The sequence below is a fragment of a genome, unplaced genomic scaffold (genome assembly GCF_019419815.1).
Source record: "Pyrus x bretschneideri cultivar Hongxiangsu unplaced genomic scaffold, Pyrus_bretschneideri_v1 Contig19, whole genome shotgun sequence".
Lineage (NCBI taxonomy): Eukaryota > Viridiplantae > Streptophyta > Magnoliopsida > Rosales > Rosaceae > Pyrus > Pyrus x bretschneideri.
The window spans coordinates 2600851-2627015 of record NW_025999490.1 but is presented as its reverse complement, the minus strand read 5'-3'; the positions used below and the strand labels follow the sequence as shown (position 1 = coordinate 2627015).

General features: G+C 38.8%; 4 protein-coding genes and 1 pseudogene across 5 annotated transcripts; 4 read left to right on the top strand and 1 right to left on the bottom strand.

The window, feature by feature from the left end:
• The first annotated feature begins 208 nt into the window (after positions 1-208).
• On the top strand, positions 209-6120 carry LOC103951312. The gene is made up of 8 exons (XM_048582166.1): positions 209-358; positions 772-1036; positions 1421-1544; positions 2375-2703; positions 2803-4552; positions 4926-5179; positions 5361-5462; positions 5798-6120. The coding sequence occupies exons 1-7, from the start codon at positions 303-305 to the stop codon at positions 5430-5432; spliced, it is 2850 nt and encodes a 949-aa protein (XP_048438123.1). The 5' UTR covers positions 209-302; the 3' UTR covers positions 5433-5462; positions 5798-6120.
• A 656-nt stretch (positions 6121-6776) lies between these two features.
• Positions 6777-7927, top strand: LOC125476448 (annotated as a pseudogene).
• Positions 7928-9471: 1544 nt separating this feature from the next.
• On the top strand, positions 9472-14971 carry LOC125476499 (solanesyl diphosphate synthase 3, chloroplastic/mitochondrial-like). The gene is made up of 11 exons (XM_048582697.1): positions 9472-9501; positions 9646-9717; positions 9810-9875; positions 9933-10004; positions 10118-10204; positions 10351-10422; positions 11271-11356; positions 13152-13284; positions 13524-13613; positions 13747-13848; positions 14164-14971. The coding sequence occupies exons 1-11, from the start codon at positions 9487-9489 to the stop codon at positions 14359-14361; spliced, it is 993 nt and encodes a 330-aa protein (XP_048438654.1). The 5' UTR covers positions 9472-9486; the 3' UTR covers positions 14362-14971.
• Positions 14972-17638: 2667 nt separating this feature from the next.
• On the top strand, positions 17639-23580 carry LOC125476297 (solanesyl diphosphate synthase 3, chloroplastic/mitochondrial-like). 2 transcript variants are annotated; one of them, XM_048582164.1, is made up of 12 exons: positions 17639-18031; positions 18129-18224; positions 18566-18646; positions 18792-18863; positions 19124-19252; positions 19698-19784; positions 20400-20471; positions 21290-21375; positions 21821-21953; positions 22212-22301; positions 22781-22922; positions 23186-23580. In XM_048582164.1, the coding sequence occupies exons 1-12, from the start codon at positions 17888-17890 to the stop codon at positions 23329-23331; spliced, it is 1278 nt and encodes a 425-aa protein (XP_048438121.1). In that variant the 5' UTR covers positions 17639-17887; the 3' UTR covers positions 23332-23580. The 2 variants fall into 2 exon arrangements, with proteins under 2 accessions (XP_048438121.1, XP_048438120.1); XM_048582163.1 differs by having other exon boundaries at positions 17640-18031; positions 22781-22882; positions 23196-23580.
• A 502-nt stretch (positions 23581-24082) lies between these two features.
• On the bottom strand, positions 24083-25964 carry LOC125476298 (J domain-containing protein required for chloroplast accumulation response 1-like). The gene is made up of 6 exons (XM_048582165.1): positions 25668-25964; positions 25483-25559; positions 25328-25384; positions 25150-25239; positions 24759-24935; positions 24083-24348 (listed from the first exon to the last, which is right to left on the bottom strand). The coding sequence occupies exons 1-6, from the start codon at positions 25819-25821 to the stop codon at positions 24304-24306; spliced, it is 600 nt and encodes a 199-aa protein (XP_048438122.1). The 5' UTR covers positions 25822-25964; the 3' UTR covers positions 24083-24303.
• Positions 25965-26165: the final 201 nt, after the last annotated feature.

The following is a 26165-nucleotide window of genomic DNA, read 5'->3' as shown; positions in this document are numbered from 1 at the left end:
ATTAACAGATATGATTGAAGGATTTCTGAAAGGTAAGAATTAGGATCAGGAGAATCCTCTCTCAGCATCAAGGGAGTGGGTGGGTCCAACTCAACGCCCTGACTCCAATGAAATTCAAAACCCGAACCACTAGCATCCCCGCCCGCCCATCGAACCGACCCACAGTTCCACCGAAAAGGAGTGAGAGAACCCTTTACGCGCCATACCACACGCGTTCGGTACTCGCTATAAAAACGCACGCACTCTTTCGTATTCTCTGCTTTCGAAAAAGAAAATATTGTGGGGGAAAATCAACCGAAGCTATGAGGGAGGAGGTCATCAGCTCCGGAGGGAACATTGATCCTGCTCCTGCTGCCAGGTACCCCTTCCATTCTCTCTCTCTCTCTCCTCTCCTCTTCTCTCTCTAAACCTCCGTCTTTGTCAAGCTTCTCGGAGGTCTTCGTCTTCCTCCAATTTCTGCTGCTGATCCAATTAGGGTTTTGCATTTGATTGCTGTTTGGTTCGAGCTGCGACTGTAGTGTTCCAATTTTTGCAGTTAGTGTTAGGATTTGGTTAATTTATGTGTCGAATTGGTCGATTTGTTCCTCTGTTTGGTAACTTGGTTGCTCGGATAGTGGGGTGCTGGAACTTCAGCTTCATTTCCTAATGTTGCATGATTTTCAGCTTAATTCGATTAAACCTGCTGTAAAGAATTAAACTTTGGTTAATTAGATTTTGTTGTGTGTATTAATGTTCAATTTTGGCTAAATATGTCTGCTTTGCGTTTGTTAGTTCGGCGGGGGCATCATCGCCTACTGTTCCGGCAAACGTGGGCAGTGTGGATGGGTCTATTCATGGACAAGGCTCTAAAGGAGCATCTATATCTTGTGTTGGTTCGCAACCCCCGATGACTTCTTTGAGCACCAGTGCTGGAGGAGGTGGTGGGGGTAGCTCTGTTTTCGGATCATCAAGACTGTCCTGTAGACCTTGGGAAAGAGGGGACTTACTGCGCCGCTTGGCTACTTTTAAACCGTCAAATTGGTTTTCGAAGCCCAAGGTTTGTACTTTAGCTGCTATATACCCATAAACTTAAGTCTTTCAAATCTGAAGTCTTTACTTCCATTTTAAGTCATTTAGAACACACACACACACACATATAGATAGTATAATTAAGTTGTCTGTCCATAATAAATAGTATTATGTTACATAAATGAAGTACCCATTTGTGGGCTCATCGTTTAGTAAATTTCAGCTAAATTTTTTTATACATTACGATTCCCATAAATGTTATCCTTAGAAGTGAAATATGATATTCTTGGACAACTTTTAAACGTTCAACTGTAAGCAGTTGAACTTCCTGCCACAAATCTTTCATTTCCTTCCTACAATAGGCTTATGACAGTATCAAGTATCTAACTTTTGCTTATGTCATTTCTTTCAGGTCATCAGTTCACTGGCATGTGCTCGGAGAGGTTGGGTGAATGTTGATGTTGATAAAATTGCATGTGAATCATGCGGCGCATCCCTTGGTTTTGCTTTGTTGCCATCTTGGACTCCTGATGAAGGTTGGCTGTAGCTGTCTTAGGGGATTTCTAGTGATTTACGTTTAAAACAATGTCTTTCAAAATACATGTTTATAATTTATAAACTTACACAGCCTCTGTTTTATTATGCGGATTACATCGCAACTCCCTAAATATTTCTGAGAAGACTTTCCTGGACAGCTTCTGATTCTTTTCAGCTACATATCATGTGCATGATAGACGTTTTATTTCTGATTTCACATATAAAATGCTGCGGTGTCGCTTTTGGCATGTTCATTATACCCAAAAAATTCTTTTAAAAAAAGTACAAAAAATTGCTACAGTCGGCTTAGAGTGACTTCTTATGTTATTAAGGCATTATATTATTTGGTTGAAAGTTGTCTTTTAGTCTACTACATCTATATTTGTTTCAGTTGCAAAATTAAAATTGAAATGAGTAGCTGTTGTCCAAACTGTGGGCGGAGTTATATTCCTTCCTTCTGGTTAGGCTTCCTTGTGACCCAGTCTAAAAATCTGAAGGATGCACCCTTTGGATTGATCCAACTGGATTGTTTTCTGTTTTGGGCTAAGTGTTTGTTTGTTTTAGTGTGGTCTTGCCGGTGCTTTTAGTTGGATTTTCCTGCTGAACTTCTTGCACATCTTGCTCTGCACATCACTTTTAACCTGTTAATAAATTCTTGTTTCTTATAAATTAAAGTACAATGATGCTAACCTTCAGCTTTAGAATACGCTATTTCTTCTCTTTTTTGTATAATCAGAAATTGTGTTAAGAATTCTATGGTATCTGCATAAGCTTTTCTATTCCTACTTTTTAATTTTTTTTGTTCTGTCCTTTTCATTTTAATGTGAAGTTCAAAATGCGGGGGATGCCTTTGTAAAGCAGCTGGATTCCGGTCACAAAGTTGCTTGTCCTTGGAGAGGAAACAGCTGCCCCGAAAGCCTGGTGCAATTCCCTCCTACCCCTCAGTCCGCTTTAATTGGGGGGTACAAGGATAGATGTGATGGACTTTTGCAATTCCACTCTCTACCTAAGGTAGCTGCATCTGCAATTGAGCAAATGTTGGTTTCTCGGGGTCCGCAGGTTGATCGCTTTCTTATGGCAGGGGAAGTAGACTTTAAACCAGAAAGTATACCAGAACAGGAAAGCTCCCGAGATGGATCAATCTGTTTATATTCTCGTGTAAGAGTTAATTATAAACTTCTCCCTGTTGGTGGTTTGTTGTATTGGTCAAATTACTGAAGCATATGTTCTTCTAACCCAGTACCTTTCCATTATCAGGCTCAGAAGCTTATAAGTCTTTGTGGATGGGAACCAAGATGGCTTTTAAATGTGCAAGACTGTGAAGAACATTCTGCTCAATCAGCTAGAAATGGATATTCTCTTGGGCCGACGTATGCCCAGGTCCATCTTTCACAAGAACCTGGACCAAGCAAGAAAGCAGTCTCTGCTTCTGCTAGAAAAGATGCTGGAAAGAGTAAAGTGTTGGTTAAGGAATCTAGACGTGATCCCAGATCACCTTTACTAGATTGCAGCTTATGTGGGGCTACAGTTAGAATATTGGATTTCTTAACCATTCCTCGACCTACGCGATTTACTCCCAATAACATTGATCTTCCCGACACAAGCAAAAAATTGGGATTTACACGTGGCGCAAGTGCAGCCAGTGGAATTAGTGGTTGGGTTTCTGCTGATGATGCTGAGAAAGACCAAACTGAAGACCGTGATGAAGTAGCAACAACAACTGAGGGGAAAACAGATGTTGATTTGAATCTTACAATGGGAGGGGGTTTTACTTTTAATCGGTTTGGCAGACCAGAAATGTCTGAAAACATTCAGGATGGAGATATGGGGAGGGATCTGATGATTGGGCAACCTGCAGGCAGCGAGGTTGGTGATCGAGCAGCTTCATATGAATCAAGGGGTCCCAGTTCTCGTAAGCGGAGTTTGGAAATAGGAGGCAGTTCTGTTGATAGGCCTCATTTAAGGACGCAGCACACTGATAGTGTTGAAGGAACTGTCATTGATCGTGATGGTGATGAAGTTACAGATGGCGGACAATACTCAGCTGGGCCTTCAAAACGTGCTCGTGATTCAGATATGTTCGATACATACTGTTCCTCTGGTGCTGGTCCCAGTCATTCAATGGGTATTGATATTTATGCTGATGCTAATAGAGTTGCTTCGTTTCCGCAAGGTAGCGACCAATTTGGAATCCATTCAAATATCGATTCAGCACGTGCATCTTCAGTCATTGCAATGGATACAATTTGTCATGGCACAGATGACGACTCTATGGAAAGTGTTGAAAATTATCCAGGAGATGTTGATGATGTTCATTTCCCCACTTCTAGTACATATGGAAATCTGGACATGAATGATACATCAGAATTGAATTACAGTAATCAAGCTCAGCAGAGCGTTGGTTTTCAACCTGTAGCTGATGCAGTTCTTGGGGAAATGGGTGTTAGTAGTACAAATGATGGGGAGGAAATTTTTAACACAGAAACTGTGACTGCTCAGGCCAGGGATGGTATTAGTTTCGGGATTAGTGGCGGAAGTGTCGGAATGTGTGCTAGTCATGAAGCAGAGATTCATGGTGCTGATGTATCTGTCCATAGAGCAGATAGTGTAGTTGGCGATGTGGAACCTAGAACAGAAGATGCTGAAAATCAGGGCCAGACAGGTGAATCTGCCCCAGATCCTGGACTAATGGATGAAATTGTCCCTGATGAAATAAATAGGGAAGATCCCCATGGTGATAGCCAGGAGATGCTGTCTCGATCTGTGGGGAGGGCTGATAGTGGCTCAAAGATTGATGGTTCTACTAAGGCTGAATCTGTGGAAAGTGGTGAAAAGATTAGTCAAAGCTTCAAGCTAGAGAACAGTGCCCGCCCTTCTCTTTCATGTAATGCTAATGTCTTCTCCAATTATAGAACAACCAAGAAGGAGGTTAAAAATGCTGGCAAATCTTCATTTACGAACAATTGTGTGTACCAAGAATCAGAGTATGCTGTTGCCAACGGGCTAGGTAAAATTTCCATTTTGGGCGATTATGCACATTTGTCCACTTCTTACCTCCCTGTTCCTCTAACAAAACCGTTTACAAATATGAATACAGACTTCTATTCGTTCTTATTTTTAGTTTTAAGTATTATGATGATTTAGGACTTTAAGGGCATATTTGCGGGCGGCAGTTTAAGATTGTAATGTGATATTGTGAATGACTCCATCCTACCCAAAAAAAAAAAAAAAAAAAAACCCACTTTTGCTGCATAGTTTGCATCCACCAACTCCTACACTTGTGTTTGGTTATACCTGTAAAGGAGAATGAAGGGTCTACTCATTTGTATTCATATATGTTCTCTTATTATTTTTTTTGTTAACTCTATATGGTTATCCAGGACCTCCAAAAGGTGAAAGCAATTATGAAGAACCTATGGAATTTGATCCAATTGGCCATCACAACCAATTCTGCCCCTGGGTCAATGGGAATGTTGCTGCTGCTGGCGGTAGTGGCTGTGGTTCTGGTACCAGTGCTGATGCTGTTGCACTTTGTGGTTGGCAGCTAACCTTAGATGCCCTTGATGCTCTGCGTTCACTGGGGCAGGATGCTATTCAGACATTACAGTCCGAGTCAGCGGCATCTTTATACAAGGTTAGTTTCTTTTACACTATTTCTTTTGTGTTTTAGATCCTACATTTATGCATGGTGTTGTACGTCCTCTGATGCTAATCAAGTGCTTCATATGAGTCAGCTGAATGCATGAAAATAACCTCATCATTTGAACAAAATCTTCTCGCTGCGCTATACGCTTTGATTGCATTTGTACCTGCAGGATGATCACCAAACCCCTAGCCAGAAACTCCTTCACGACCACTCTATAAGTCGAAGCCAGGGGCAATATTGAGATGAACAATGGAGGTATTTCCAGTTAAAGGTAAACGTTTCACTAGAACGAAGCACTTTTGCTACCTTTGAAAGGATTCATAGTCATATTTCATTATCAACACCTGGTTTTATATTTCTCTAATACTGCATCAAGAAGTTACAGTTTCTGAAATGATTATAACTACGCACCAGCACACATAGGCACGCATGAGGGGGCGAATATGGTGGTTAGGAAACTCAGTTTCTGTTGGTGCTAACTGTTAAGTAGGATAACCATTACAGTTTTATTACAGTTATGTTGGTGCCAACTGCCCAGATAAACTGTAACAATCGTTTTCTATGGCGCCTTGTATTTTAATATATCTGTTTATGCATTCTTCGCAGGATCAGAAAACTCATTCAGTGTTGAAAGGAAATTGAGAGCAAAGTTTCACTAGTTGCAACTGGAGCCGCTCCTCCTATTCCCCCACTTTACGGTGGTGTAATTTATACAATCGCCGGAATTTTAGATGAGTTTTTCTTTTGGTACAAATTTTAGATGCATTCTCATGCAGGAGTTAACTGCTTGTCTGTACTTCCCTTTGAAGGTTTTTGTTTACTACTATTTAGGAAATCAGTGATGTGATGGACCAATCGGATAGGACATGTTTGAACATTTGTAATTTCCTGCATTTTGCTAATAATGTTGTCATAACGTCTTAAGACTGCGGATTATGGTGAACTGTGATATTGTGAAGTGAGATTTCTTATGGGCAGTGATGGGAACCCTTCCTCTGCTCGACCGATGAATAAATTTTATTCCACGTTTGTCCCAATTTCGATGTTTTGAAGCGTTTTGTTATCTTTGCAAATGTTGAACTCAAACACCACCAATAATTAGGGGAGGCTAGGTATGGGAAATAATATCCCCTCCGGATCCAAATGAACTGTGCTCAAGGATCAAATGATTCGGGCTATTGAAATTTTGTCCAACAGTTATAATTATTATAATTTTTAGAGGGTTTTCTGTTTGTAACCGTTTGATCAAATTTTAATGATCCGGATCATTTGATCATTGAGCTTAGTTCCTTTAAGTCCATAAGGGATCCGGTTCTGAAAAAATGGTGTGCGGAAATTCTTTCCTTTTATATTTTCATCCACCCGTTGTAGTTTGAAATCCGTCTCCATAGCTCACTTTCACTCTGTTTCCATGGTGGTCTGGTCTGGATTTAATCCCCAAACAAATCTTTGAAATCCAACCTCAACCAATCAGGTTCAACCAAACTGCCAGCTGTGACTCCTTCTCCGCCAATACCATTAGAAACATTCGCTGATGATATTCCAACAGAGAAAAACCTCTCTCTCTCGCTCTCTCCAAAAAACCATGCCAGTTTCAGCAGCTGCAGCTCTGCAGTCATCTCTCTGCTTCTCTTCTAACAATCCATCATCTTCTCCTGATTTGGACACCCAATTGGCTGCAAAACCCAAAGCCTGCTCCACAAGCATCCTCTCTACACACCCACCCACACCAAACTCTCCCTCCAATTCAAAGAGAAGATCCTCTGCCTTGAAATCATGGGAGTCGATGCAGGCAAAGCCCTCTCCCAAAACCCTAATCTCCACTCCGCGACTCTCGACTCCATCCACTCCATAATCTCCTTCCTCCACTCCAAAGGCATCCACCAAAAGGACCTGGCCAAGATCTTTGGGATGTGCCCCAGCATCCTCACCTCCAGCATCAAGGCCGACCTCCACCCAGTTTTCGCCTTCCTCTCCCAAGACCTAAAAGTCCCGGATTGCTACTTCAGAAGGGTCATCAACAAGTGCCCCAGATTGCTTGCTTCAAGTGTGAAGGACCAGCTCAAACCAGCACTTCTTTACCTCCAGAGCCTTGGGTTCAAAGACCTAAATGCACTAGCCTACCATGACCCTGTGCTGCTGGTTTCCAATGTGGAGAGGACACTGATTCCCAAGCTGGAGTACTTGGAGGGTTTGGGATTCCCAAGGGAGGAGACTCTGGGGATGGTGCTGAGGTGCCCTGGACTGCTGACCTTCAGCATTGAGAACAACTTCAAGCCAAAATTCGACTACTTTTCGGTGGAGATGGGAAAAGGGTTGGAGGAATTGAAGGGGTTTCCGCAGTATTTTACGTTTAGTTTGGAGAAGAGGATAAAGCCGAGGCACATGGAAGTTGTGGAGAGGGGAGTGGAATTGCCTTTGCCATTGATGCTTAAGAGCACTGATGAGGAGTTTAGGGAGTTGCTCAGGGAATTAGGGGGTGGAGGATGAGCATTGAGCACTCTTCTGACTCTCTACATTTTGTTGTACAAGGTTATCTCATATATATAGTTTCTTCTAAGCTTGTAAATCGTTTGGTTAAGAGCAGTTATCATGCACCCGAGATAATGTGTTTGATTCTCCCTTCTTGACATCGCTTGTCAATTTAGTGAAGGTACTCACTAAATTTTTACTACATGTTTAATAGGATCGTTGTGAGTCTCAGTATTCAATAACAATTACCCAAAAATTCTGTAACACTTAGTAGTGAGAAACTGGAAATCCTCAAAATATTTGATTTCTTTTCGCACAAGTCTTAGTAGTTGGTAGCAACTAACCAAAAGCTATACACGTTTTTGAGTAGCTAACAATTGAAAATTGAACTATTTGATTGATTTTTAGGGAGTAACGGAAATCCGTCATGAGTCATAGTAATGAGTAGCAATAAATCGAAAAATTGTGCAGACGTTCGGTAGCTAGCAATCGCGCGAAAATATTCGATTGCGTATGCTGAATACAAGCTCAATAGTTGGTACTCGGTACCTAGCACCATCATCATCATAAGCCATTGCGATTTCAAGATTTATTATCTCACGCTAATTCTGTTAAGTTTTTTTCATCCAAAATAAATCATATGACTTGCGTTTAGGATTAATTCGGACATTTTAACATAAAAATGCCTCACAATGGGCAATCTAATTTTGTACTGAATTCACCATTCACGAGATTTGAACCTAAGATCTTTCACTTCCAAGTGAAAAGGAATACCACCAGACCGTAATACTGAGTGGTTGATCAACCTCTATTTTGGATTCTTTTAGAAACCATAATTTTATTTTATTTTTTGTCAAAGGCAACTCATTAAATGGAAGTCAGGTATTGAAATGTCTGAAATAACCCCAAACACAAGTCACTTATTTATGGAACACTTAACGGAAAAGAAGATTTAATACGACATTGTTGTAACTAGCTTATTGTGTGATTCGCCCAAAATCTAACTTTTCTTAATGTAAAATATATATATATATATATATATATTTTTTTTTAATAAGTGATATTATCTACACTAAAGAGGAGAGGTGGGCTTAGCTTCATATTGAATCAGCGACAATGTAGTTCAAATTCGCTTTTGGTGAAAAATGAATTTAAGACCTCTTACTTACAAATGAAGAGGAATTCTACTAGACCATAATACTAATTAGTAATAATTAGTAATAATGTAAAAATATTGTCGTCGATCGAAAATCAATCTAGAGTTCACAAATTTAGCATGTCGCGAATTATCCTAACAGTTACGGCATGCAGGTCCAACCTACTGCGTTTCCGTATTTTAATCTTCTTACTTCGCGACGGTGTGAATTAAATGATCTAACCACTTATTTTTGTTGAGTAGCAATTGGAAAGCGAAAATGCGCGCTTTTTTGCATGCCTCTGGCTCTGCGCTTATACATAATCCCCACACTCTGTCCTCTCTTACTCGTTCTTCTTCTTCTTCTTCTTTTTCTTCCACATTGACCCTCCTCTCCCAACCCCCCAAAACCCACTCTGAATCTCTCTCTCTCTCTCTTAAAGTTGTTCTCTTTAAATTACACTCAGTTCTATTGAGAGAGAAGATGGGAGTAAGTTTAACTTGTCGTCATTGTCACGGCTCAATATTTCATGTACCCTTCTCTTAGGGACTTCAGTTTTCTTTTGTAATATATAATTTTGTTTGTCCACCTCTACTAATGTGCTTACATACTGCTTTGCAGGAACCGCTTGACCCATCCTCACTTGTTTCCGATGAGCTGTCGATTATTGCTAACAGGTTGCGGGCGATGGTAGTTTCTGAGGTATATGTATTTTCTGTCTTCTTGGATTTAATCGACATTACTCTAAGGACGTACATGTTAGAACGGAGATTTAATCCTAATGGTTCTGTAAGATTCAAATGTTATATCATATGATCACAGATCAGATTTGTTTTTTATTCCCAGGTCCCTAAGCTTAGCTTCGCTGCCGAGTACTTCTTTAAAATGGGAGTGGAAGGAAAGAGGTTTCGTTCCACGGTAATATAAACGGACATTTAATCCCAACCTTGTATTTTCTTGTGATTGTCGTCAAGGTTAAAAGTTGCTCAATAGGTTTATTCTACATGCAGGTCTTATTGCTGATGTCAACCGCGTTGAATATCACTGTACCTGAACCTCCTACGGAGCTGCAAGAGGCTTTGTCAACAGAGCTACGCGCAATGCATATAACTGTACCTGAACCTCCTACGGAGCTGCAAGAGGCTTTGTCAACAGATCTACGCGCAAGGCAACAACGTATAGCAGAAATCACAGAGATGTTTCATGTTCGTTATATCTTTGCTAATGATCTTGTTGCTGTCGCTTTATTTTATTATATACTACGTAATATTAGAAAAATATCATTTCAAATGTACTAATAACGTTCATTGCCTATCAGGTGGCAAGCCTTCTACACGATGATGTATTGGACGATGCAGACACAAGGCGTGGTGTTGGTTCAGTAAATCGTGAAATGGGAAATAAGGTGTGCTTTTGGTTCCTTTAAATTGGTCAATATTTTCCCTTGTTTTCTTTCCGGTATTTATAATGATTCTGCACTGGGAACATACAGAGTTAGGAAAGGGTTTTGTATTATATGATAGTTACTCTTCTTTCTATCGTTGAATGCAGTTGGCTGTTTTAGCAGGGGATTTTCTGCTTTCCCGAGCCTGTGTCGCACTTGCCTCCTTGAGAAGCACAGAGGTACGGATGAATTATTATGCACTAGTGTACTGAGATGAGCAATAGCACCGCAGCCCCCTCGGGCAATTGGACCCAGGTCAAACCCGATGGAGGAGTCAAGCAATAATTGTCTAACCCAACACCTTGCTTATATGACGTCATCCACAATTTAAATTATTAAAGAATTATAGAAATTATAAAAAAACTACATTTCAATATTTTCGAATAGTTTTAACCAATCTTGTATTAATATTATCCGAAATTAAAAATAAAATTCTCTTTTATTATTTTATAAAATAAAAAAATGCTAATATTTTAATATGAATTGTTTGGGCTATTAAGTTTAGGGATGAAGATGCACTTGAGCAGTTACTATTCATTTAAAAGGATTAAATTTCCTATTGCCCAAGAGATCTTCGTACATTGGAAGTGCTCTAAGTCCCTTAATGACAGGGATTTGGGGCTTTGTAATGGCTTATTACTTTTAGCACATTTAAATGTTCCATGTCATTTAAGCTACAAATTACAATGAAGGATGACGGAGTAAAAATAAAGTATCTTAAGACCAAATACGAGAGAGCAAAACCCCGGATATATTTTATTCAATCAAAATTTCCAGCTCCTTATCTTATCAAGCGAGTTAGTTTTGTTTTTGCCTCCCCCTTCCTTCTTGTGCACTTACACTCTGACAATCATCACAATTATCATCCACCAGTGAAGTATAAAAGTGATCTGCCCGAAATTTCAGCAAGTCAGGACAGGGTTCCCATACATATTCATAGCTGTGATCCCAAGTATCACAAACAGTAGAATGTGGGTTCACGCAAGTTGTTTTAACATGTTTTTGTATCATTTTTGTGCATTTGTAGGTTGTATTATTAATGTCAAGGGTGGTTGAGCATCTTGTGACAGGTGAAACCATGCAAATGACTACCACATCTGATCAACGCTTTAGGTACGCTGCTCTGCTGCTTCTGTCATGTGTACATTTTTTGTTTGACGTAGTAAACTACTTTATGTTATAAAATAATAGCTATAGGCGTGGCATTATTAGGTTGGGATTTGGCTTGTCTTGCCTTGGCTTGTATATGGTAAGGCTTATCTTTATAGCTCTTTTTAACATAAAAGTATTTCTTGAATAATGCTATATAGGGATGCGAAGCGGATTATATAGAGAAGAAACAAGTTGGGGTAGTTAGGTCATCTCCAACCGAAGGGTCAGAGGGTCAGAGGGCCAAAGGCTCGAAAATAGCCCGCAAAACCGTCTCCAACCGAGGGCTAGACCAGATGGCTCGTGGAATCTGAGAGGGCCCCACGGAATCTGAAAGGGCTGGCTAGAAAATTCATATTCTTGTCGGTTATAACCGATAGGAATCCTTAAGCTAAAATTCAAATGCAACGGCTAGCTGACGTCAGCTAGCCGTTGCATTTGATTTATTTATTTTTTTTTTTACAGTTTTTTATTATTTTTTATTTACAAAATTTTTCCTATAACTTCTATTTTACAAAATTTGTTTCATTTTATTTTAAATTCTATTTTTTTCCTATAACTTCTATTTCACAAAATTTGTTTCATATTTTTTTTAAATTATATATTTTTTCCTATAACTTCCTAAGCCATTATACAACATTAAATTAAATTAAGTAACATGAAACAACATTAAAAGAAAAGTTCAAATCCAACGGCTAGCTGACGTCACTTAGGCGTTGTATTTGAATTTAAGTTGTAGTTTTTAAATAATAAATTATGTTTGGCCCTATGGCCCTTTGGTCCTCAGTTGGAGACGATTTTTTGTGACAAGACTAAAACAAGCCCTATGGCTCTTGGTTGAAGACGGAGGCAAATATGGTCCCGTACTGTTCATTAAAATATTAATTTCTTGGATGGCCAGATGGCTAAAACGAGTCATCTAGCCAGCCCTTGGTTGGAGATGGCCTAAGGGCATCTCTAACCGATCCGGCCAAAGAGCCATAGGGCTAAAAATAGCCCAAAATGACATGAAAACCGTCTCCAACTAAGGGCTAAGCCAGAGGGCTCGTGAGCCCCACCGACCAAAAACACCAAATTCAGCCAACCAGCTGGCCTAAAGGAGCCAGCCAACCAGCCCATTTTTTGAACCCCAACGGCTACCTGGAGTCAAGATGACGGCAGGTGACCGTTGGATTTGAAATTTTTTTTTTCTAGGCAAAATTTCAAAAAAAATTATTTAAAAATTCCCATTTTTACCTATAAATACCTAAGTCATTAATACACCATTTCTCACATAATTTTTAAATTTAAGTTGTTGTAGTCTTTAAATTGAAATAATAAATTATGTTTAGCCTATGACCCTTTGGCACCGTCGGTTGGAAATGGATTTTTGTCATAGGGCTATATGACCCTTTGGCCCCTCGGTTGGAGATGGTAAGAAATATGACATAGCACTGTTTATTAAAATATTAATTTCTTAAAAGGCTATAGGGCTAAAGGAAGCCCTCTGATCCTCCTTCGGTTTGAGATGTCCTTACAACTTACAACGAAGTGTGCTGTCGTGAAGGAGACGGAAGTGTGAGAAACAAACTAGGCATGCATAACTCATACTCGAAATTCTCAGTCTTCCATTTTCAGAAGCTTCAATTAGTGGAGTGTGGGAAAATCATTGTTGATGTTATGTATTTACACGCATTTTTTTTTTCTTATGATGTCTTGTTTCGGGTTTCCTTAAGATTTAAGTTTTTCTAATTATGAGAAAATTTGGTATTCATTGTAGCATGGAATATTATATGCAAAAGACTTATTACAAGACTGCATCACTGATTTCAAATAGTTGCAAATCAGTTGCCGTTCTAGCTGGGCATCAATCCGAAGTTGTTGCGTTGGCTTATGACTATGGAAAAAATCTGGTTCGTAAACTCTTGGAATTCTTTTGTCTAATATTCTTGGAACTCTAAGATGTTTAATATTCATGTTCCAAACAGAAGCGCACATAGAGAAAGAAAAAATAATGACAACAATAATTATATGACTTTCCTGCTAGAGCTCAAACAATGGATACTTTTTGATGGTTTTTTTACGTGCATGTATGGATTGATGGGTCGATGTGCATGCGTGTGTATCAAGCTGACTAATTTTTTTCTCTCAGGGATTGGCATTTCAATTAATAGATGATGTCCTTGATTTTACGGGCACATCAGCTTCACTTGGAAAGGCATCTTTATCTGACATCCGCCATGTAAGTGTTGATTGATAATGGGATATTTCAATTCATTGTAAATTGAGAGAGATCCTCAAGTATTCTAATCCCATGCCGCTATGTTTTCGACTCATTCGTCATAATTTTTTGCAACCATATAATCGTTTTGTAGGGCATTGTAACTGCTCCAATGTTGTTTGCCATGGAAGAGTTTCCTCAGTTGCGTACAGTTGTTGAACAGGGCCTTGATAACAACCCTGCAAATATTGAACTCGTAAGTATGTATTGTTTCATTAAGTGCCGGTCTGGGCCACTTTGGCATTGTTTCAAAGAAAATGCCCGTCTAAATGTTTCTGTCATCTTTAGAAAATGTTTCTGTTTTCTCTGTTTAGCCTCTCACTAAATGTCCGACTCTAACCAATATTGTTCATGAAATTTCATCAATGAGAGGTGAACAACAGAAAGTAGAAACAGTTTTTTTTTTTTTTTTTTTTTTTTTTTAAGTGAATATAAATAGTTTAATGCAGTTGTCACAGTTTTATTAGATTCAATTATTATTATTATTGGTTTTCATGGTATATTTCTACAGGCTCTCAACTACCTCGGTAGGAGCCGTGGGATACATAAGACAAGGGAACTAGCCACAAAACATGCAAACCTTGCCGCAGCAGCAATCAAATCTCTGCCCAAGAGCGAAGACGAGAATGTCAGAAAATCGAGGACGGCACTCATAGATCTCACCCAGGTAGTCATTACAGGAACCAAGAAAAGGGACGCCCCTTCTTGATTCTTCCAGAGCAATGTATTAAAAGGCGAAGGTGAGGCATCTTATGGATAGTCCCGTCTAGGCGTGAGGTTTGAGGCATGAGGCGAAGCCTCATGGTACCTAAGATTTTATTATATATTATATATATAATTATATTTATAAAATATAATACCTTGTAAAACAAATATAATTATAACTAAATCAAATATAAGAACATCTTCTTCATTACTTAGAAACTATGTCATATAGTCTTAAAATGTTGTAATTATTTTATTTTATTGTAACCAATTATAGAGAACTTCAAGAGAAATAAGACTAAATAAGACTAAGTGGCCACAATTATAGGGAATTTCAATGAAAATAAAGGCTAGATTTTGCACTTACAGGCAATTCAAAGGAAATAAATGTTGAGTGTAGCAATTATAGGGAATAAAGGCTGAATTTTGTTGGAATGTTATGAGAATATCCATAAAATTATGCTTATCTATAAATAATAAACACAAAAAGAAACAAAAAGATGCTTATCTATCTATCTAATAAATAATATAAAAAAAAAGAAAGGTCAATAAAAAAAAGATAGTGGGATAATAAATGTCAAGCAAATGCGGCAAGTTACCCGTCCAGCCTTCAAGGCTGCAAGCTACCGCCACCTCAGGCGCCTAGCGCCCCGAGGCGAGCCTTTTAAAACACTGAGAAATAAACATGGGCGTGCTTGGGGACAAAATGATGTGCGGGAATTGTTTCCTTCTAGATTTTCATCCACTCGTGGTAGTTTTTCAATCCAACTCAAGATTAGCTCCTTCCTACTAGATTGCTTACTTCAAGTGGGAAAGACCAGCTCAGACCAGCACTTCTTTACCTCCAGAGACTTCGGTTCAACGACCTAATTGCCCTGCCCTACCATGACCCTGTGCTGCTGGTTTCCAATGTGGAGAGGACATTAGTTCCCAAGTTGGAGTACTTGGAGGGTCTGGGATTCCTAAGGGAGGAGACTCTGGGGATGGTGCTGAGGTGCCCTGGATTGCTGACCTTCAGCATTAAGAACAACTTCAAGCCAAAATTCGAGTACTTTTCGGTAGAGATGGGGAAAGGTTTGGAGGAGTTGAAGGGTTTCCACATCATTTTACGTTTAGTTTGGAGAAGAGGATAAGGCCAAGCCACATGGAGGTTGTGGAGAGGGGAGTGGAAGTGCCTTTGCCATTGATGCTTAAGAGCACTGATGAGGAGTTTAGGGAGCTGCTCAGGGAATTAGGGGGTGGGGGATGAGCACTGAGCACTGCCAATTTAATCTCTCACTTTCTTTGTTTGCTATTAAGTTTCCGACTCTGTACATTTTATTGTACAAGGTTATCTCAAATATATAGTTTCTTCTGTAAATCGTTTGGTTAAGAGCAGTTATCATGCACCTAAGATAATGTGTTTGATTCTCCCTTCTTGACATCGCTTGTTATTATAATGAAGGCATTTGCTAAAATTTTATTCATGTTTACTGGGATCGTCATGAGTCTGCGCATTCAATAGTAACAAGTGGAAAATTGTACAACGGTTTAGTAGCGAGAAACTGAAAATCCTCAAAATATCTGATTTCTTTTCGCACGAGTCTTAGCAGTTGGTAGCAACTAACCAAAAGCTATACACGTTTTGAGTAGCTAGTAATTGAAAATCGAACTTTTCGATTGACTTTTGCGGAGTAATGGAAATCGATCACGAGTCATAGTAATAACTTCATTTAATGAAAATGACACAAAGTTTCGATGAGAAGGGCTTCTCCAAACTGCTGTAACTATTTCTAGAAGTGAGCAAATTCGCTATTCCTACAACTAAACAATGTCACTATTTCTAAAACTAAACACTGCCAATATAGAACTAAACACTCCAACTATTTTCTTGACCTGAACACTGTCATTGCAACCATTTCTAGAACTGAACACTGTCACAACAACCATTTCTAGAACTGAACATTACCACTTGTCACATCTCGGCCCGGGCGGGACCACTTCCCGGGCCCACTCTACCACCATAGCACGATATTGTCCGCTTTGGGCCTCGACCACGCCCTCACGGTTTTGTTTCTGGGAACTCACACGAGAACTTCCCGATGGGTCACCCATCCTGGGAATGCTATCGCGCGCTACTCGCTTAACTTCGGAGTTCTCATGAAACCCGAAGCCAGTGAGCTCCCAAAAGGCCTCGTGCTAGGTAGGGATGGGAATATGCATATAAGGATCACTCCCATGAGCGATGTGGGATGTCACAATCCATCCCCCTTAAGGGCCCGACGTCCTCATCGGCACACATGCGACCATGGTTAGGCTCTGATACCAAATTGTCACATCCCCGCCCGGGACGGACCACTTCCCGGGCCCGCTCCACCACCATAGCACGATATTGTCCGCTTTGGGCCCCGACCACGCCCTCACGGTTTTGTTTCTGGAAACTCACAAGAGAACTTCCCGATGGGTCACCCATCCTGAGAATGCTCTCGCGCGCTACTCGCTTAACTTCGGAGTTCCCATGGAACCCGAAGCCAGTGAGCTCCCAAAAGGCCTCGTGCTAGGTAGGGATGGGAATATACATATAAGGATCACTCCCATGAGCGATGTGGGATGTCACACCACTGCAATCATTTCTAGAACTGAACATTGCCACTACAACTATTTATAGAATTGGACTGGCCACTATTTATAGAACTACACATTGTCACTATTTTTATAACTGAACACTATTGCCACTATTTCTAGAATAAAATCTAAAAGTATCAATTATGAGGAAGCACCTACATGGAAAGAAAACCCATGAGGAGAGGATTAAACTTCTCTCTTGGGTTGAGATCCAATTACGTCATATTAGTAAAAAATAGGCAAAAATAACCGAAAAACACCACTTTTGAAGAGCTTGATCTCCCTAAACATTGAATTTCAAAGTGTGGTTCTTGTATTACAAGAAAGAGGGTGTCGATACGAACTCATGACCTTTAACTTTGTGTGAATTCGTAACCATATAAGAGATTTACGAAGAATCTATAATTGGAAAAAAGAAAATGAAAGAATTTTGTCCTAACCATTAAATAAAATTATTAAAATGCTCTTGGTTAAAATTTAACGTTTTGAAGTTATTTTCATTAGTTGCTATTTATGTAAACAACCCTTCTATAACCCTTTTCCTTAAACCCTGATACAATCCTTTAAAAATAATTGCAATTTTTGCTGAATTAGCACTTAAAACCTCCAAAGAAATATTCAATTATTTAGCAATTATGTATGACCAAACCCTCAAGTGGCAATTAGAAAGCGAGAGTGCGCGTTTTTAGTACATGGCTGCCTCTGCGTTTGGCCGTCGTCATTTCGTCATTTTCCTTGCTTCTTTAGAGAGAGAGAACATGGCTGTGGCGCTTACACATAACCCCTCTTATTTCCTTCTTCTTCTTCCACTTTGACCCTCCTCTCCCAACCTCCCAAAACCCACTCTGAATCTCCCTCCCTCTCTGTTAAAGTTCGTTCCTTTAAATCGCTATCAGTTTTATTGAGAGAGAAGCAAAGGAAAAAGTATGTTATTTTCTCGGGGATTTTCTCGGATTCAAAGAAGCAGCTTCAATGGGTTGTGTCGGTGTTTGCTTTCCCATCGCCGGGACCCGCAACAGTTCGTCGCCGCCAGCGCTTACTCTCAATTGCTGAGTGATTCGACCCAGAAGGTAATTTTGCTCTATAAATCTCTTAGAGATTGAAAGTTTTGTGAATGTGTTTGTATTATGTTATGTTTCAGGGTTTTGATTGGTTGTGTGTTGGTAGATTATGGGTTGCAGAGAATTTATTTCGTGGGGATTGCCGCTGGTTTTCTATGGTTCCAGGCACCAAATTCACCATCAAAGCAGCTCCATGGTTGAGGTGAGGTTTTTGGGTATTCACATTTTTGGTTATTTTTTTGTTTTCCCACATGCTCATTTGATATTTCAATGCCAAATGTATGAAAGCACGAAAATTTCGAGATACCCGAGTGTTCGTTCGTTTGTTTTTAGTTTGTTTATGTGAGATCAGCCTCTGGATCAAAATGTACGAGTTGTTTATTGTTGCTTATGGCTCAAATGCAAAGATGGGAGTAAGTTTAACTTGTCGTCGTAGTCAAGGCTCAAAATTTCATGTACCCTTCTCTTAGGGACTTTAGTTTTCTTTGTAATAGATAATTTTGTTTGTCCACCTCTATAACGTGCTTACATACTGCCTTGCAGGAACCGCTTGACCCATTCTCGCTTGTTTCCGATGAGCTGTCGATTATTGCAAACAGGTTGCGGGCAATGGTAGTTGCTGAGGTATATCTATTTTCTGTCTCGTTGGATTTAATTGATATTACTCTGAGGACATACATGTTAGAAACTGAGATTTGATCCTAATGGTCTCGTAAGATTCAAATGTTATATCATATGATCATAGATCAGATTTGTTTTCTATTCACAGGTCCCTAAGCTTGCCTCTGCTGCTGAGTACTTCTTTAAAATGGGAGTGGAAGGAAAGAGGTTTCGTCCCACGGTAATATATTAGTACTAATCCAATTCATTATTTCACTTTCTCTGTTTCGCAACGATGCTGTATACTGGATATTTTCTTGTATATATCATTTAGTAATTTGCCTTCCGTCTCTAAATTCAATATTTGCACATCATGCTGTTTGGAGAAGTCAGTGGAATATATATGTAACTCGTCATTCCAACCTTGTATTTTCAAGAATTATGATTGTCGTCAAGGTTAAAAGTTGCTCAGTAGATTTATTCTATTATTTCTATATGCAGGTCTTATTGTTGATGTCAACCGCTTTGAATATCACTGTACCTGAACCTCCTACGGAACTGCAAGAGGCTTTGTCAACAGAGCTACGCGCAAGGCAACAATGTATAGCAGAAGTGACAGAGATGATTCATGTTAGTTGTATCATTCTTAATGATTTTGTTGCTATCGCTTTATTTTATTGTATGCTACATATTATTGGAAAAATATCATTTCTAATGTACTAATAATATACATTGCCTGTAGGATTCCCTAGACCAATTTATTTGTGTTGTTCCAAAACTGTTTTTTAATGGCTTGTTTAAAATTCTCTCTGAGGTGCATTTGCTTGAATTATAACTCCTTTTTCCTCCAAAATTTGTGGCATAAGCATTACATGTATTATCTTACCTTTCCACCCCTGCAACTTATCTACAGCATGTACTTATCAGTAAATTTCTATTAAGAATCTAGTTACACTTGATAGGAATGAAATGTCTTATAATGCTTCATGAGTAAATTGTTGACATTGAGGATATGATATTTCTCTCAGGATTTGAAGCGTAAAAAAGCTTCTAACGTAATTATTTCATTTGGCAGGTGGCAAGCCTTCTACATGATGATGTATTGGATGATGCAGACACAAGGCGTGGTGTTGGTTCATTAAATTGTATAATGGGAAATAAGGTGTGCTTTTGGTTCCTTTAAATTGGTCAAATTGCCTTTTTGCTTATAAGAATATAATTTATTTTGACGCTTCTCTTCTTATCCTTTCAAAAGTTATTTATATTTTAATCAAAAGTATAGGGATGAATGTGTTTGTTGGAGTTTCAGAGAGTTTCCATATGCATCACATTAAGTATTTAAACAAGGCATGTATCATGTTCTAGTCGTTGGATGAAAATCAAACAATTAATACGATAAAGGCTTAGAACATGAAGGAACAGTGTATTTCCTACTAACCCCTATTTTTATGCAACACGGGACAACATGATATGTTCCTATTAGAGCTTATTTTGATGCCTAAAAGGGACTGGGGAAGGGTGGCTAAATAATTTGTTCATTACTTTCCACCCTATGTGGATAGTTACCGTACATGGCTGCTGCTGATACCCCTCCCGCTGAATGATATTAATTCTTGCCAAGTATTGAACATTTTAATAGAATGTGAGATGGAAGTGCCGTATTATATCAATTTTTCCCATTTTTTCTTTCCGTTATTACTAATGATTCTGCATTGGGAACATACAGAGTTATGAAATATGATATGATAGTTACTCTTCTTTCCATTATTGAATGCAGTTAGCTGTTTTAGCAGGGGATTTTCTGCTTTCCCGAGCCTGTGTCGCACTTGCCTCCTTGAGAAACACAGAGGTACGAATGAATTATTATGCACTAGTGTACTGAGATGAGCAAATAGCACGTGGGAGTATATTTCATGCTTTCTGGCTCATCTTGTTTATAGTATTAGGGATGTGAGAGACTTGGCCACAAAAGTCCACATATTCGATATGCTGTGCTGGGACCCTATTAGAGTAGTTGTATTTCATCCTCATATCAAAAGTGTGTTAATTATATTTAATGCATCTTGACTAGAAAGTTTCTTTGGTGGGGTCAGGCTGCAGAGGGGTGGGGTTGGGGAGGGAGTGTTGTAAGTCTCTTCATGACAGGGATTTGGGGTTCACTTTGCAATGGTATATTACCAGGGTCCATACTATCTTCTGGGTCCACTGCCAAGCACCTACTTATTACTTTGAGCACGTTGCAATGTTCCATGTCATGTATGCTACTATGAAGGATGATGGAGCAAAAATAAAGTATTCTTAAGGCCAACCAAGTAATACAAGAGAGCAAAACCCCAGATGGATTTTATTCAATCAAATGTGCCAGCTCCTTATCTTGTCAAGCAAGTCAGTTAATTTTATTTTTGCCTCCCCCTTCCTTCTTGTGCACTTTTACTCTTGTGGATAAACTACCGAATCAATTTTTTCATCACCAAACATGAAAATCATCATTCATCACCATCATCATCCATCAGTAAAGTATGAAGGTGATCTGCCTGAAATTTTAGCAAGTCAGGACCTGGATCCCATACCTATTCATAGTTATATTCCCAAGTATCACAGACAGAAGGATGTGCTTTCACTTTAGTTTTTTTAACATATTTTTGCATCATTTTTGTGCATTTGTAGGTTGTATCATTACTGTCAACAGTTGTTGAGCATCTTGTGACAGGTGAAACCATGCAAATGACTACCACATCTGATCAACGTTGTAGGTACACTGCTCTGCTGCTTCTGTCATATGTGTACATTTTTGTTTTAGTTAGTAAACTACTATGTTATAAAAGTATTTATTAGGTTGGGATTTGGCTTGTCTCGTCTTGTATATGATAGGGCTCGTCTTTATATCTCTTTTTTTACATAGAGTATTTCTTTAATAATGCCACGTAGGGATGGGAATTGGGGATTATATATAGAAGAAACAAGTTGGGGGTTGTTACAACTTTCAACGAAATGTGAGAAACAAATTACGCATGCATAACTCATACTCAAAATACTCAAATCTTCCATTTTCAAAAGCTTCAATTAGTTGTATGTGAGCAAATCATTGTTGATATTATGTAAATAAGCGCACAGTTTTTTTGTTATTTGATATCTTGATTAGGGTTTCTTTAAGATTTAAGGTATTCTAATTATGATAAAATTTGGTATTCATTGCAGCATGGAATATTATATACAAAAGACTTATTACAAGACTGCATCATTGATTTCAAATAGTTGCAAAGCAATTGCCATTCTTGCTGGGCATACAACCGAAGTTGCTATGTTGGCTTATGAGTATGGAAAAAATCTGGTTTGTAAACTCTTGAAATTCTTTTGTCTAATATTCTTGACGAGCAAGCTTAATTCTAAGATATTTTTATGAGTTTAATGGTCAGGTTCCAAACAGAAGCACATATAGAGAAATAAAAATAATGATAACAATAATTATATAACTTTCCTGCTAGAGCTCAAACAATGGACACTTTCTGATGGTTTTTTTACATGCATGTAGGATTGATGAGTCAATGTGCTTGCATGTGTATCAAGCTGACTAATTTTTTTCCCTCAGGGATTGGCATTTCAATTAATAGATGACGTTCTTGATTTTATGGGCACATCAGCTTCACTTGGAAAGGGCTCTTTATCTGACATCCGCCATGTAAGTGTTGGTTGGTAATGGGATATTTCTATGTTTGAACACATGAGATTTGTCTCTCTTGTCCGTTACTGATCTAGGTGCATCTCATGGCTGAGTTTGGTAGCTTAAAGTGAGAGTATTATCTGCGTCTGTCAGCCTCAAAGTTGGTTTTGGTTGCTCTAATTTTCCTATAACACAGTTCATTTTTTTATTTTCATTCTTTCGTTTCTTTCCATATTGGCATGCTCAACAAGCTTGCTTGCATTTGCTATGAAAAAAATGCACGGTATACTTGACCTTAAGAAATTATGTAGTTCATGGCCAGCATTTCTCTGTTTAGCGTGTTGAAACCAAGTCTCACTTTTCAATTCATAGTAAGTTGAGAGAAATCCTCAACTATTCTAATCCCATGCTGCTATGTTTTCAACTTTCATGATTAAGAGCCCACTTACTTTTTCGGTTATTGTCATAATTTTTTGAACCATATAATCGTTTTGTAGGGCATCATAACTGCTCCAATATTGTTTGCCATGGAAGAGTTTCCTCAGTTGCGTACAGTTGTTGAACAGGGCCTTGATAACAACCCTGCAAATATTGAACTCGTAAGTTTGCATTGTTTCATTAAGTGCCGGTCTGGGCTACTTTGGCATTGTTCCAAAGAAAACTCCCGTCTAAACCCGTTTCTGCCATCCAGCTTTGAAAAATGTTTCTGTTTTATATTTTTCGCCTCTCATTAAATGTCCAACACTTAACGAATATTGTTCATGAAATTTCATTAACGAGAGGTGAAAAACAGAAAATAGAAACGGTATTTAAGCAAGTATAAATAGTTTAATGCAGTCATCTCAGTTTTATTAGATTCAATTCTTGTTATTGGTTTATTGGTTTTCAATTCAATTCTTGTTATATGACAAGGGAGCTAGCCACAAAACATGCAAACCTTGCTGCAGCAGCAATCGAATCTCTGCCCGAGAGCGAAGACGAGAATGTCAGAAAATCAAGGAGGGCACTCCTAGATCTCACCCAGGTAGTCATTACAAGAACCAAATGATGGAGAATATCTGCACCATATTGACTTAATAATGTGTTGAAGTTCAGTTATTGAACTTCATTGTCCCTGTAATACGAGGGACGAGTCCATTTTCTTCGTCATATTCTTTCAACCATTTCGTTTTCTTTTCCAAAAAATTTCCCGTAGACTACATTTCGTTTAGTAAAATTGACACACATCCTTCATTGTGTACATTAAACTCTGGAGTAATTGAAGACACCACACATAACTCCGCCGGATTCTGGTCAATTGATGTAATTGGATCGTATTCGCTAGGCTTCAAGAGTGAAGCTAGTAGTGACTTTCATCTCTGATTTCGGCTGTTGGGAGGATGCTCGTACTGTTTGCATTGCCTCTTAGAGTACCGAACGAAAATGGCATGCAGAATAGGTAGAAAATTAAGGGAAAAGGGACATGACGACATCACCTAAGGCTATGAGAAAATGGTGTTACACAAACGGAGTAAAATGCCCGCCGGCCAACCACCACAATGCATGCGCATACGTTAGTAGCGGTGTACTCATGTCAAATAGCTCATTCCTCCATACAGGGGGATTCGTGTGTAGTTATAAACATGGTCCGTCTGCTGTTGAAGAAAATTGAATAGGAGTGCGATTTTCTCAACATGTCTTAACCTCCGTTACAGACTGGAGTTTGAATGAAAGTCAAAAGGGGCCGTTTAGGATTCAAAATTATATTCCAAAAGTTTTGTTTCTACACTCAAAAATAAAATATACAGATACAAGGGGACTGTTTAGGATTCAAAATTATATTCTAAAAATTTTGTTTCAACACTCGAAAATAAATATACAGATAAAAAAACCAAGCACAGTTAATCGAGCAAACTAATGTACATATTTCCACAAGAATACTAGTCGAGCTATCTTACAAAGTTGTTCATATGCTTATTCTTCACTTGCAACCTTGGAGTCAAAAAATGAGTTCAAAAGGCAAGAATAATTCACACATCCACTAAATATTGAATACATCTTGGGAGATAAACACGGCCCATGCATCCTACAATTCCACATCATTAATTACTTGTCAGAATGATTGGAGTTAATTAATTCATAACTTTTTGGAAGTTTTTTAAATGATTGAAATTGTTTTTGATGAAAATGTTTTTGGAACAAATCCTTAGTAAAAACACAAGTAAATCTTGTAAAAACACTTAAAGTGCTTCTTGGTGCTTCTTCCAGGAAGCCCTTCAAGCACTTTTGGAACTTAAAAGTATTTTCTCTTAAAGAGTTTTCAATCATTTTAAAAACACTTCCAAAGAAGCCCTAAATTCTTTGTTAATCATTAGGTTTAGTAATTTGGAATGCAATGGAACTTTATTGCTTTTCATGAAGTACATAGGAAGGTGTGACGACTTCCTTTGTAGTGTCAATAATAATTCCCCATAGATAACAAAAACATTTATTTACCTGGAGGATGGCGAAGGCCCTTTCAGCAATATATTTTTGAGCAGGTGTTGCTCCTCTTTGTTGCAGTTTGTCTGGATGGAGGCACAGCCTTGCTTTCTGATACGCTTTCTTCACCTGTGAACTTTCTATTAGGCTTGTCAAAGGAACTGCATACCATCCACTCTTGGGCCATACAATCTGATCACCAGCCAACACCACATAAAACCAAAACAAACCATGTAACATTAATTATGCGAACTTGATCCTCCTTGCAGACCAATCACATTCGATCGCATGAAAAAACTTATGTGCTTTCAATAAGTTACGTATTTGCATGGAGGGAGAAATAAAATCTTTGTCGCTAAGAAGCCAAGCAGTATTCGTCGAAGTAAACCTCAAGATTTTTACTTACATGGTGTAGTGTCGAAAGCAGCATACGAATGTTGGATTCCTTGCCAGCCGACCATAACCTTATGTCTTCATCCAAGAGCTCCAAGTCCATCTGTATATATATAGAGAAAGCATTGCTCAAACTTATTTTGTTATAATTATTCGTACAAAATTTATGCATGCAAGAAGAGAAAGCTTACATCTTTTTCTGAAGGTTTCTTTTCCTCTTCAGTTATCCCTGTCCTTTCCTCTTCTTCCTGCCAAACAAGTCGATATCGGAAAATGACGATATATATAATACACACACATACACACACACGTAGAACATTTTGGGCTGCATGCCTTCAAAATTTACCTCTGGAGATGGAGTCGTTTCAAGTAGTAGTTCATCTCTTTGCTGGTGATATGAGTACTCATCCACATTAGGCCTACCTAAATGATTCATATCAAACGCCCACAGTACAGTTATTACTCATGCATAAAAGTTTCAGGTTTAGGGTTTAGGGTTTCGGGTTCAGTTTAGAGACTAACAAAAATCACCTTCATCCATTTCAACAGACTGCTGATTGGTCCCTTCTTTCTCGGAATTACTGTGTGTTTGGAACTTCTCTTTAGCCCATGCAATCGCTTCTTCAATACCAACTGCTTCTTCTCTTTGCTGATCAGAATTGATCTCAATCACATAAGAGCTCATCACTTCATCGTCATTATTATCTTCTTCTTTTCTTCTTGTTCCAATACTCCCACTTCTTTCTCTCGCAAAACCCGATCCCAAATCCCGGATTTAATCTCATGTTCTTGGCAGAGCGAAGAGACTGCTGAACATGGTGAGAGGAGCTCCAGATCATCCGCAAATTGCTTGACGCTTCGACACGAACTGGGTCCGGGACTCATGGTTTCTGGGGACGAGACCTTCCTTGTGAATCCGAAATTACTGGAGCTTCTGAACTTTTCATCATATAATTTCTCCAGGACTTGGTTTTCAGTGAAGGAAAGAGGATTGCAACGCAGAGCTGACGTGCCTTGTTTCTTTGGATG